At 45.7% G+C, this 14,352-nt stretch overlaps 1 protein-coding gene across 1 annotated transcript; it reads left to right on the forward strand.

Moving 5' to 3' along the window:
• Positions 1-5,505: 5,505 nt before the first annotated feature.
• LOC139419718 (GPRIN family member 3b) lies at positions 5,506-8,728 on the forward strand. Its single transcript, XM_071169705.1, has one exon. The coding sequence runs from the start codon at positions 5,506-5,508 to the stop codon at positions 8,341-8,343; it is 2,838 nt and encodes a 945-aa protein (XP_071025806.1). The 3' UTR covers positions 8,344-8,728.
• The last annotated feature ends 5,624 nt before the right edge of the window (positions 8,729-14,352 follow it).

Consider the following 14,352-nt stretch of genomic DNA (forward strand, 5'->3'; position numbering starts at 1 on the left):
TTCTAATTGTAAATATATATATATATATATATATATATATATATATATATATATATATATATATATATATATATATATATTGCTTCTTAGCAAATATACATTTCTAAAGCAATAATTTTGTTAGGACTGTCTGGGAGTGGTCTGAGTTGGGAGGGGAAAATTTAAATCTAGCTATTATTGCCAGAGAGGTTTGGAACTCTCTTTCTTATTGGTCTATTAACTAATTTACCCATGGTGATGTCACCAGGCAGGCAGAAATTTCAGGCGGTCTTTTCAAACAGTTCTTACACTGAAAGGGCATTATCATAATTTGTGCAATTTCACAGTATTATTCCAACCTTATAGTGTGGAAATATACATAAAACACAGGGACGTCACTTTTCTTTACTGCATTGGTGTAATAAAATACTGCTGACAGGTGTATAAAATCAAACATACAGCCATGCAATCTCCATACACAAACATTGGCAGAGTAGAATGGCCTTACTCAAGAGCTCAGTGACTTTCAACAAGGCACCGTCACAGGATGCCACCTTTCCAACTAATTTCTGCCCTGCTAGAGCTGCCCCGGTCAACTGAAAGTGCAATTATTATGAAGTGGAAACGTCTAGGAGCAACAATGGCTCAGCCGCGAAGTGATAGGCCACACAAGCTCACAGAACGGGACCACTGAGTGCTGAAGTGCGAAGTGCATAAAAATGGTCTATCCTCGGTTGCAACACTCACTACAGAATTGCAAACTGCCTCTGGAAGCAACGTCAGCACAAGAATTGTTAGTCGGGAGCTTCATAAAATGGGTTTCCTTGGCCGAGATGCCGCACACAAGCCTAAGATCACCATGCGCATTGGCTGGAGTGGTGTAAAGCTCACCGCCATTGGACTCTGGAGCAGTGGAAACGCGTTCTCTGGAGTGATGAATCACGGGTCACCATCTCGGTTTGGCAGATGCCAGGAGAGCGCTACCTGCCCCAATGCATAGTGCCAACTGTAAAGTTTGGTGGAGGAGGAATAATGGTCTGGGGCTGTTTTTCATGGTTTGGGCTAGGCCCCTTAGTTCCAGTGAAGGGAAATCTTAATGCTACAGCATACAATAGCATTCCAGACGATTCTGTGCTTCCAATTTTGTGTCAACATTTTAGGGAAGGCCCTTTCCTGTTTCAGCACGACAAAACGAGGTCAATACAGAAATGGTTTGTCGAGATCAGTGTGGAAGAACTTGACTGGCCTGCACAGAGCCCTGACCTCAACCCCATCGAACACCTTTGGGATGAATTGGAGCCAGGCCTAATCGCCAAACATCAGTTCTCGACCTCACTAATGCTCTAGTGGCTAAATGAAAGCAAGACCCCGCAGCAATGTTCCAACATCTAGTGGAAATCCTTCCTGGAAGAGTGGAGGCTGTTATAGCAGCAAAGGGCGGGACCAATTCCATATTAATACCTATGATTTTGGAATGAGATGTTTGACGAGCAGGTGTCCTCATATAGTGTACCTCGCTGGATCTTATTTACCACCTTGTTGATTCATCTGCGTGGTTTATTCCACTGAATTAAAGTAAGTAAGAAACAAGACAAATCTAATTACAACGTCGTAATTATATGCTCCCGTGTGTCAAATGAACAGCTTGGGGGCCTCTCGCTCATCTTCGATATTAGCATGGGGTGATGGAACTCCTGATGGGAGACTCCACAGCTACTCTACATGAGGCAGAGGACACACTGACCCCTTCCTGTAGGATACAGTCACCTCCTGCTTCAAGTAACCAAGGCCCTTATTCATAAAGAGTAAGCGTGAAAGTAAACTGATCTAGGATCAGTTTAGTCTTTTAGATCATAATGAATAAGATTACATGGACAGAGGGGACCTGATCCTAGATCAGCACTCCTATTCTGAGGGGCGTTATGAATCATTACGGGCCCTGACTAAAGGAGTGACTAGTTTATCCCTCTGCCTCTCCCCTCAAAATGTACTCTGACAGAGTAACTTAAACCCACAGTTCTATTATATGGAATATTGATCCAAAAATGATCCTCGGTCAGCATTCTTACTCTCACACTTACTCTTTATGAATTCATTGTTTTGTGCAGAAAATAAAATGTCACAGATTCTGGCTATTTGGATATGCCCAAAAAGAAGACTAACCTTTCCTTGGCTGAGAACAAACTTAATGATGAGGATGATTAATAGTGAGGCCCAGAAACAACACCCTAGGACACAAAATTCCAGAACAACAGGTGCTTGAAGTCAGCATCTAATTTTGATTGAGATAAACTACATAGGAAGCACATCATTTTATAGGATGTGAACGTCCTCGGATGACAGTACAAGGACAGTACAAGGAGTCACACACGCGCGGTCGGCCATTGAAGAACAATTTCATAGGGAACCGTCATTTCACTTCACACCTCCAAGGGGTTGGATGTGATCTCGTCCGACAGCCAGAGCCTCAGGTCAAGGCAGCCAGAGCCTCTTGTCAAGGCAGCCAGAGCCTCATGTCAAGGCAGCCAGAGCCTCTTGTCAAGGCAGCCAGAGCCTCTTGTCAAGGCAGCCAGAGCCTCATGTCAAGGCAGCCAGAGCCTCATGTCAAGGCAGCCAGAGCCTCATGTCAAGGCAGCCAGAGCCTCTTGTCAAGGCAGCCAGAGCCTCTTGTCAAGGCAGCCAGAGCCTCATGTCAAGGCAGCCAGAGCCTCTTGTCAAGGCAGCCAGAGCCTCATGTCAAGGCAGCCAGAGCCTCATGTCAAGGCAGCCAGAGCCTCTTGTCAAGGCAGCCAGACAGCCAGAGCCTCTTGTCAAGGCAGCCAGAGCCTCTTGTCAAGGCAGCCAGAGCCTCATGTCAAGGCAGCCAGAGCCTCTTGTCAAGGCAGCCAGAGCCTCTTGTCAAGGCAGCCAGAGCCTCATGTCAAGGCAGCCAGAGCCTCTTGTCAAGGCAGCCAGAGCCTCATGTCAAGGCAGCCAGAGCCTCATGTCAAGGCAGCCAGAGCCACTTGTCAAGGCAGCCAGAGCCTCATGTCAAGGCAACCAGAGCCTCTTGTCAAGGCAACCAGAGCCTCTTGTCAAGGCAGCCAGAGCCTCATGTCAAGGCAGCCAGAGCCTCTTGTCAAGGCAGCCAGAGCCTCTTGTCAAGGCAGCCAGAGCCTCTTGTCAAGGCAGCCAGAGCCACTTGTCAAGGCAGCCAGAGCCTCTTGTCAAGGCAGCCAGAGAGTGGTGCCGTAGTAATAGGTCACTTTCGTATAGTGTGAATATACTGTACACGTTTGCCAACTGTGTGGCATGGAAAATCCAATCTGACAAATCACAACTCAAGCACTCAGGACTATACAAGACATCCTATTTTCCTTCTGTACTAAAAATACCATGGCAAAGCCATTTAGTTCGTACCTTTCAGAAATCGGATTTCTTTTTGAGTGGGCCCCTGCTCACTCACTCTTTCTATTTCTCTCTGTCTGGAGTCTGCAGTTGCAGGCTTAGACACTGCTTGAGATTTATTTTCGGATGGGTGTGTGCGTTTGGCCTACATATAAGCCAATACACTGTGATGTATTTGAGCCTACAATTCCAAATGGAATATTTAGTAGCCTGGCTAGGACATTCAGTAACTAGAAGTGTCTGATTTAGAAGGATAAGGATAACTCGTCGAGACATTTGCTTTGTTATTAATGACAATAGGCCTGCTTTTTAATTGCCATACCCTGTTGAATGATGACGAGGAAAATAAGATCACAGAGTCGAAAATGAACAGACTCTATGACGAATGAAGCCTATTGGAAAAATCCAATGGGCTAATTGAAGTGCATTTGAAATCTCCCCAAAATGGTTCAATGTCTTATCTATGTCCACAATACACAATAAACAGGTCTGTTGCTGTAGCTTCAGGGGAGATGTTGCAACAGATGAGACCAACAAAACACACAGAGGTCTGTGTTTGAGGCCAGCAGATGGCTAATTTCAGACCTTTTTAAAAGGACTTATGTCATAGGATCATAATTTGATCACTCTTTTGTTGCTGAGAAAATTTATCAACTCCTACAAAACTGTTCATGTATTATAGTCCACATAATAATTCACATTTCCTGTTGCTGCAGGATTATATTCCTACTGTAGGAAACTGCCTCAAATTATGATCCTACATCTGTAGGCTGCAGTGTCTGATAGCTCTTTATTTAACCCTTATTTTACCAGGTCAGTTCTCATTTACAGCAACGACCTGGGGAATAGTTACAGGGGAGGGGGGATGAATGAGACCATTGTACACGGGATGATTAGGTGGCCATGAAGGTATGAGGGCCAGATTGGGAATTTAGCCAGGACACCAGGGTTAACACCCCTACTCTTACGATAAGTGCCATGGGATCTTTAGTGACTACAGAGAGTCAGGACACCCATTTAACGTACCGTCCGAAAGACGGCACCCTACACAGGTCCCAATCACTGCCCTGGGGCATTGGGATATATATTTTTTCTACTGATAAAGTCAAACATGGAACTAAGGCTACACTATTGCTTTCACTTGTTGCGATTGCAAAGTCAATGCCTCTGTCACCACTTAAGGATAATTCAATAGATTTCCTCCTGGGTTAAGAGGAATTATTTAATTCACTCAAGCTTGTTGAAGTGTGTGGTAAGTGTTTGTGATTGCTGTAGTCTTTCAAATTCCATCAGTTTTTGAGAAAAAATATTTTGTGCCATAGTTAATCTTAGTTTTGGCATTGCTTTATCTTCTCTGCTCCAAAGGGACTCAGAGTGCTCGTGGTCCATAATTTCAAATCAGTTTGCAGTCATCAGAGACACATTAAAATGAAATGTACTTACTGGAATGAAAAGAGGAAAGGCCAACCATCTCTGAGCAGCAAAACAGTTTAGGTCAGTTTTGAAGCATCATTGTCTTGGGCTTATTCTTTTTTAATTTGGAATTATTGCTATCATCTGTTGCTTTGTTTACAGATTCAGTTAATACATTCAGTTCTGATGCGGTAGTTGGCACACAGTCTTTATTGTGATGGATACTAGGAGTCAGAAATAAGCGAAGGTGCCAACTCCCATTGTTTTAATATATTGCCTCATTGGTCACTTCTCCATCAGATGTCTGGTCTCGAGGATGAAAGTCTAGTTTGAAAAATATCCATAAATGTTTTTTGGAGTGCACTACACTGCGGTACAACTGTTCCTCATCGGTCATCGTGTTAGGTTTCTAATTTCAAGTTAAAATATCTCTGTTTTAAAATTTTTTTTAATAATGTCTCATGTCTTTTTTGGTGTTTCGATATCACCTTTGAGGTCAGGATGTAAAATGCAAGAGTGAGAAAGACATTACCAAGATAGTATAGTATCGTTATCTACATGGAAGGATCTAATGTGTTGTTCATACTTCTTCTCTGAATCTAAAACTATTCTATTTTTCCTACTTTATAGGGAATTACACAAATAGACAGGGACAGGATTGTGGACACCTGGTTCGACTTTGGATCCCTACAGTAGAAGTGGCTCAGAGGACTGTCTTAATACAGGATGGGAACCAACCCAAAAAGGACAGTGGCAGTCCAAATGGTCCCTCAGCTGGCTGGAGTGGAAGCTCTGGGAAACCAGGAGTCTAACGCCAACTGGGCTAAAGAACCTAACCTGAACCTCACTCAGGGTTGCCCTGCCCCCACCACTACCACTACCCCTGTCCCTACAGAACACACACAGGATAACCTGTGTCTGACAACCCCCAACACAACCTCCAGGATCCAATCAACTGGCCATGGACAACCGGTTGGCGGCGGGGTGGGGTCCAACACCAACACACCTTTCTCGACCAATGGCGACGGAGGGAAATCGCCATCGGAGCATGTGATTGGAGTAGAGCAGCAAATGGTATTGACATGCCGAGGAGGTGTGAGTGTAACCGAGGCGACGGCAGAGGGCAGTAGGGACGGCAACGCCAATTTGACAGCGTTAACCCCCACAGCTGCCGCCGAGGAGAAGGAGAAGCATATCTGTAAGGCCAGCCTGTCGTCCGCCATTACATCATCAAAGGTTGACGTGCATACAAATTACTGCAGAGAGAAAGAGCCTGGTGGAGCAGGGGCGGGGGAGGGGTGTGCAGCCAAGCCATCGCCAGAGCCCACAGCAGTACAGAGTGCTACAGCCAGAGTTTCTGCAGTAGCTAAAGAGGAGTCACTACTAGAAGGGGACAACAAAAACGCAACCACACCAAATCAACATCCCCCTCAGACCTGTGATCCAAAGCATACCTCGGCCTTTGGAGTGCTGACGTCTCTGACGACTCCCAAACAAGGTAAGGCAGAGGGAGCTGCAGTGACTACAAACAAGGTTGCTCCGCCTCCTTACAAATTAAAAGAGGCTGATAATAGTACTACAACACAGAGTCTCTCACCTTTACCTAGCCCCGCCACCGCCACCAACCCTACTCCATCAGAACGTCCTCTACAGGCCTCTAAAGAAAATACGCCCAAGACAAACTCTCAGAACCCTCCTTCCCAAACGGAATACAATAAAACGGCAGCTACATCACAGCCGGAACAGACCAAGGAGACTGCAGTAGCTCCTGTTAATGCTGCCATCACCATCACGCCTCCATCATCAGACAGCAAGGAGAACGTAGGGCTTAGGAATAAGGCCTCAAGTCCGGCACCTCCTGAGAAGAAGGATTTAAAACCTACTCCAGTAGCAAAGACAGAGATCTGCTTAGATAAACACCTGCAGGCGGCATCGTCAGAGTCTTCATCACAGAAGGAGTCTCCCTCGTCACCCAACGAGGCCCAACAGAACCAACAGCCTGAGGCCCAACAGAGCCAGAACCAACAGCCTGAGGCCCAACAGAACCAGAACCAACAGCCTGAGGCCCAACAGAGCCAGAACCAACAGCCTGAGGCCCAACAGGGCCAGAACCAACAGCCTGAGGCCCAACAGGGCCAGAACCAGCAGCCTGCCCACCATGCAGCACAGGTGACAGACGAAGCCGTCCAGACTGCCTCGGTCTCGGAGGAGATGCAACAGAAAGCCCACTGCAAACTATACCGGGAGGCCTCCACCATGACCCGCACCCCCATCGCCACCCCCACCGCCACCCCCACCCATAGCAAGCAGGGCCAAGATGTGGAGGTCCAGGCAGTGGCTAACGTGTGCAGCCGGGCGGTCTCCACCAGCCCCAGCCTGTTTCCTCTGCCCCCGCCCTACAGGTCCACTGACAGAGGTGCTGCCCTGAGGGAGGAAGCAGCAGCTGAGAGCCTGTCTGTGGTCTACCAGGTGCCCCTCCACCAGATTCACATGGGCAGCAGTCCATCCTGCCCCCCGCCACCTAACTACACCGCAGGTCTCAGGTCCGGGTCAGAGCGATTGACCCTGGAGGCGGGGTTATGCTCCAGTCAGAGTGCCGGGGTGGTGCTCCATGCAGAGGAGGCGGTGGCGGCCCTCCATGCAGAGGTCGCCAGGCTGGGGGCCAAGCCTAAAGATCTGGCAGTCGGGGGGGCAGCAGTGCTATGCAACATCCAGCAGAGAGGAGCACTCCCGCCTCTGCAGCCCGTCTACCAGATCAACATCGAGTCGTGCGGCGGCCAAAACGAGCCGGTAGCTAAAGCGAATCATCACCAGCATCGAGGCGAGAAGGCAGTGGCAGACTCCCAATCCAAGCCCAATGCAGCAGAGAAACCAAAGGTGTCTAATGAAGGGCAGACCGTGCCAACGCAGCCTGCCAAGCCTCCCTCTGCTAAAGCTCCATCCCCCTTGTCGCCAACTGCCGCAAGCAAGACCAAATCCTCCGACAATAAGGTTGCTCCTCCTCCTTCGCAGTCAACTCCTTCCGTTACCAAGCCCAGCCAGGCCTCAACGACAACCTCCAAAAAAACAGAGGACACTAAACCCAAGACGGCAGTGAAAGCAGCGAAGCAGAGCATTGTTAAGGGGGTTGGGGGCGTTAAGGCTTTGTTGGGCAAGAAGAAGCAGGAGCAGCTGGAGCCGGAGAGGAAGGAAAAGGAGGACGAAGACGAGGAGGGGAAACAGAAAGGAGAGAAGAGCGTGCACGATGTGCTGTGGGACGAGCAGGGGATGACCTGGGAGGTGTACGGAGCATCCGTTGACCCCGAGTCCCTTGGCTTTGCCATCCAGAGCCACCTGCAGTGTAAGATCAAAGAACAAGAGAAGAAGGTCGTGACCCAGTCATCACTCAGGAAGTCCATCTCAGTGCCGCCGGTGGTGCCCGACTCGCCCGCCACCGTTGCCGTGGACGACGCCAACAGCAGGAAAAACAAGAGGAGGCAGCAGAACGTTTTCAGGTCCATGCTGAAAAATGTCAGACGGCCCAAGTGCTGCGCGCACCCTCCCCCTACCGCCGTGCTGGAGTGAGAAGGAGAAGCAGCGGGCTGTATGCAGCCCACACCATCAGCTGAGTCCCCTATAAAGCAGGCTGGTTCACCCCTTGTTATGGTTCCTCCGATGCCAAGCCATGTGTGGATATTGGGATCTCTCCCTAACCCTACTGGTCAGATGTTGTGGTATAGAATGTTACCTTAGATAGGGTTGATGATTATCAACAGAAGAGGGCAAAACAAAAAGCTAAAATAGGTTCTTGTAATGGACAACTTATTTTTTAGATGAGAGAGATTCTAACAGTATTTAATGAAAAATGGCAATAATAATATCTTAGTGAAACGCATGTGTGTTAGTACTTATGGCAGTCATAACTCATTTTACCACTATGAAGTCCTGGTGTATACAGTACATGCCTCTGATCTTTGGGCGTACATACATGTTACTGTCAGTATCATACCTTTTACAGATGTGCAACTAAATATCACTACTTCTCAGTGTAGTGGGTGCATTTTGGTAAATATACAGTATGATAACGTTCCGGGTGTATTGAACAACCTCTATTTATAAGATGAATATAATATTATTTATTTTGTTTGTTTTTTGTTGCAGATTTTATTTTGAATGGGTAACTACTTATTTTGTCTTGATAAAGAGGAAGAATAAAACCTCTGCTGTGCTCATTTCCGTATGTCTTATATACAATATAACACTGGGCCTGTGTGCATTTAGGTGCTCTATATTTAGTCTCTGTTCTCTCCGTTTTGGATTTTTTTAAAAACTCAAGGTCGAAAACTGATCTACAGCCGAGCAGTTTTTGTCTGGATTCATTGACAGGTGTTTCAAGAGAGCGTTAGCAGCATGCATCCCCACAGTGTGAGTTCCTCAGTTACAATGTGTTATCAGATATTGCTTGAGGATGGGTAAAGGGTCTGTTTGAAGCAATATTGCAGCTGATAGCTGATCTATGGGGACCGGAAACGATTGAGAGCGTGAGTAATGTCTAGTAGTAGAGACATTGCTAATCCGAGGAGCTCTGAGGTCTCTATTTTTAAATTCCTCTTCCAATTGGTCTGTGAACCCTCCTCATGAAACACCCAGCTTGTCATGTCCTTTATCGGATCCTAATACTCTTCTTTTTAAACTATTGGTTAGACTCTGTTCGTATACTACATGAAATGTCAGCTTTTTGACTTGCTCTGATTCAAAACATAAATATACTGATGCTGTATATGCTTAGTTTGTACACACTGTATCATCAGGTACAGTGTTTTGTTTCAGTAAGTGCATCTGAAAACTGCTGTAGAAGGCTGTTTGAAACCACAGGGGACGTTGTTCAGGATGTATCAGCAGGTAGTAGTGGAGAAGTGGAGGTGTGTACTCCTTGTGGATTAGTTGTCGATGGGCTTTATACAGCCCTTTCCCAAAATAATGTCTTTGAGACAGTGGTGAAATTGACCCAAAGCACACATTAGTGTGTGTATGCAGTACTCCACACTATTCAAGCCCTTTTCCTCTCGCTACAATCTCTCATTAAAATTTGCTTAAATTAAAATTAAAATACTTTTGAAATTAGATGGTTGAATATTTGCGGAGAAGGAGAAATATAGTCGCTTCAAAGACTTAAAAACAGTTTATTTTCAAAATAATTTAAATGTAGAATCGTTCACTTGCTGGGTTAGTTTAATTCTGGGTTTTACATCTTTGATTGGATTAGGCACAGTGAAAGTAAAAATGACTAAATCTGGGAATGACTGTGGGCTTCTATTAGAGAACACAAATTAGTAGTAAGATTTTTTTTCAAAATGCACGTTTTTATGTGTAAATCCATTAGTATCCAATCAAATCAAATCAAATGTATTTATAAATTCCTTCTTACATCAGCTGATATCTCAAAGTGCTGTACAGAAACCCAGCCTAAAACCCCAAACAGCAAGCAATGCAGGTGTAGAAGCACGGTGGCTAGGAAAAACTCCCTAGAAAGGCCAGAACCTAGGAAGAAACCTAGAGAGGAACCAGGCTATGAGGGGTGGCCAGTCCTCTTCTGGCTGTACCGGGTGGAGATTATAACAGAACATGGCCAAGATGTTCAAATGTTCATAGATAACCAGCAGGGTCAAATAATAATAATCACAGTGGTTGTCGAGGGTGCAACAGGTCAGCACCTCAGGAGTATATGTCAGTTGGCTTTTCATAGCCGATCATTAAGAGTATCTCTACCACTCCTGCTGTCTCTAGAGAGTTGAAAACAGCAGGTCTGGGACAGGTAGCACGTCCGGTGAACAGGTCAGGGTTCCATGGCCGCAGGCAGAACAGTTGAAACTGGAGCAGCAGCACGGCCAGGTGGACTGGGGACAGCAAGGCAAGATCAGGCCAGGTAGTCCTGGGGCATGGTCCTAGGGCTCAGGTCCTCCGAGAGTACATAAGTACATAGTACATAAGTACATAAGTACATAAGTACATAAGACAGATGTTCAAAATGTAAGTCACCATTTGTTTTTTTATGATGCACCTATACTCCAAAGCCAGTCATTGTGAGAGGTAGGTAGGTCTATATTCCAAAGCCAGTCATTGTAAGAGGTAGGTAGGTCTACATTCCAAAGCCAGTCATTGTAAGAGGTAGGTAGGTCTACATTCCAAAGCCAGTCATTGTAAGAGGTAGGTAGGTCTACATTCCAAAGCCAGTCATTGTAAGAGGTAGGTAGGTCTACATTCCAAAGCCAATCATTGTAAGAGGTAGGTAGGTCTACATTCCAAATCCAGTGATGTGAAATGTATGGGTTAAGCAGAGTAAATTAAACTATGAGTCTGCTTACATAAAGTTAATTAAAACTTTCAATTTATCTAGTCTCTTTTAGAATCACCTTAAACATACTTTTTTTCCTTAGGAGAAAATATCCGCTTAAAAATATGACATAAACCTTGTTTCCTCCACATTGTTATTAAGAGTAATGAAGTTATTAAATTATAAAACATTGAAAACGTAGTCTCAACGTGTTGATATAGGCTTACCATCACATCCTACTGTGGAATGGGGAATATTCACAGCCAATCTACTTTGTTTGGGAATTACAACTAACTGTCTGTTTGAATACACCCTCTGTCTCAGTGTGATACACTGATTTCACAGGACTGTGCTGTCACTTCCTGTGTGTCTGGGTGTGTGTGTGTCACCACTCATCACTGCACTCGTCACAGTGGGCTGTTAGGTTAGGTGTCCTGGGCTATTCTGTTCCCTGTCAAAAGAACACACACACACACACACACACAAAAGTCCATCCCCCTGGTATTCAAGGTGTTAAGATGAGAATCACACCCCCCACACACTCACAACCAGACAGTCATCTCAGTTGCTGATTAAAGGGGCTGCCACAGTGAAGTGCATCACCAATCTATTTTGTTGTGCCGCTACCTTTGAGAGATGTATTGGATTTGTACTGACACCTTTTCTACATGTGTAGAGCTACAAGCATCCCCTGATCCTTTCCCTCCCATCTTCCTTCAATGTTCCCCCATCTCTCTCTCTCTCTGTCTCTTCGCGCTCTCTCTCTCTGTCCATAGATCACGACCACCAGCCTTAATGCTGACTCCCTCACCCCGGCCTTAATTAGCTGGTGTTTCAATATTTAATGTCCCCTTCACCCCCCGTGTCCCTGCGACTGGTTCCCATTTGAAAGTGGCCATAGGCGGTGGATGTTAAACACAAGAGGAGATTCATTGTGATGAAAAGACTGTAAGATAGAGAGATGAGAGAGAGTGAGACAGAGAGAAACAGACATGGGAAGTAGGGGATCTCAAAAATGTGAGAAAAAATACCTCTCACTCTGCCATAGTAACTTGCAGCCTGTATTATTCAATATTAAAATCACACTCTGCACTGTATGTCCTGTCTAATATCACTACCCAGAATCCAATCTGGTCATGACCGCAGTCTTTTGGTTCCAGGTAGAACTCCCCCTCAGACGGTTGGGGGTGGGGCTGTTTTGAATGCACCTGTTTGAAATGGAAAGGCTGTTTTGTAATGTTGTACAATGAGTGCTGCTGTTCTCCTCTCTGGCAGGATAAGAAATCTAGGGAGTGGAATTGAAACTGAGTTTTATTTTAGAGTTATAAATCATAGGGTTTGGAAAATGAAATCCCTGCCTCAAAAATAGATATAGGCTATTTGACTTGCAGATGATCATTGATTTAGATGAAAATAAATTGTGCGGGGCCCAGAAACTTAATTAAACTGAGAGCCCGTGTTCATCAACAGTTGGCCAGTCTATCATCATCTAACATTAATGTGTCAGTGCGCTTTAAGAAATCAAATTATGCTCTAGCGTTGGAAAAGATTAGTGGAGTCTACATTCTATCTTGGTGAGTGAATTTCTCTGAATGTCACTGTTGTGTCGTCTCATACGATTCTGTTATATTCTCACGGGGCATTTTTCCCCTCTCTATGGAAATTCCTCTACAGTCACCACTACATAACCGTTCTTTGAGCTTCACTGAATATCAGGTTTCGGCGTGGTGCTTCGACTGCGTGTTAGTTAGAGTCTATATCAAGACTCCCTCTAGCCCTCCAGATAAAATGTCCACTTCAGAAAAATAGTTAAACTGTGTTAAACCTCCTGCTATGACCCAGTTAGCCACACACACACACACACACACACACACACACACACACACACACACACACACACACACACACACACACACACACACACACACACACACACAGACTCATCTCAGCTACACAGAAAATCCGTAGAGGACTCGTGTAGCCTAGACGCAGCTTGAGCACAAGCCATTACAATTACCAATACAAATCATAAATAATTCCCTGTCGGATCTTTAGACGCACATCAGACACACTCAGACTCCATCTTATCATGGGGATCAGTTTCTGTGTTAATTGCTGTTTACTGATTGTATTTTGAGATTGGTACGTATGTGATTATGAGTAAGGGTCTGGTGATCTTAGCGATGCTTAGCTATTCTCCATAGATGAACCACTGGGGTTGATTCTGGAGCACTGGGTGATGTAATGAATCATGTCAAGCTTTATGTTCTCCCTCTATGATGATGTCATATAAAAGCACTATATCTCTCACTCTCTTTCTCTCCCTCTTTCTCTCTCTTTCTTTTTCTCCCCCTCTTTTTATCTCTCTCTCACTTTCTCTCTATCATAAAAGCGCCATATCAGTCAGCAACAGCAGGGCGGCTAAAGCCCCTGCCTCTCCCCTGATGCGTCTCTTTATCCCTGACCTCTGAACAGCTCTTATAGTGCCTTCCCAGTACTGCTTCAGTCCTTTTGTTTCTCTCCCTGACCCCAGAACAGCTCTTATAGCGCCTCCCCAGTACTGCTCCAGTTGTTTTGTTTACTCACTGTTGTCTTGAATCACCGGCAGCGCTACAGTAAGGAACTTCCTCCGATGTCGTCTGCTGCTCAGGCCCCTGTGGACTATATGGCCTACATTACTTCGCATTGTTGAGAAGCATTGTGGGAAAAGATGTTTGGAAGGATTGAGGTGTGTGTGTGTGTGCGTGTGCGCTTCTGTGTGTGTGTGTGTGTGTGTGTGTGTGTGTGCATGCGTTTATGCGTGTGTGTGTGTGTTCCCCTATGTGCTCTTGTTCATAGGGGAACACATACTTGTTTCTATCTTCCTCTCCCTCCTCCACTCCAGCATACTCCATCACTGTGTAACACTACACACACTGAGCTCCAGCATACTCCATCACTGTGTAACACTACACACACTGAGCTCCAGTATACTCCATCACTGTGTAACACTACACACACTGAGCTCCAGCATACTCCATCACTGTGTAACACTACACACACTGAGCTCCAGCATACTCCATCACTGTGTAACACTACACACACTGAGCTCCAGCATACTCCATCACTGTGTAACACTACACACACTGAGCTCCAGCATACTCCATCACTGTGTAACACTACACACACTGAGCTCCAGCATACTCCATCACTGTGTAACACTACACACACTGAGCTCCAGCATACTCCATCACTGTGTAACACTACACACACTGAGCTCC

The sequence above is a fragment of the Oncorhynchus clarkii genome, chromosome 10 (assembly GCF_045791955.1).
Source record: "Oncorhynchus clarkii lewisi isolate Uvic-CL-2024 chromosome 10, UVic_Ocla_1.0, whole genome shotgun sequence".
In the NCBI taxonomy this organism is placed as follows: domain Eukaryota; kingdom Metazoa; phylum Chordata; class Actinopteri; order Salmoniformes; family Salmonidae; genus Oncorhynchus; species Oncorhynchus clarkii.

What these genes read in the sequence shown, in the direction of transcription:
- LOC139419718 (XM_071169705.1), top strand. Translation starts at nt 5,506, where the DNA reads ATGGGAACCAACCCAAAAAGGACAGTGGCAGTCCAAATGGTCCCTCAG.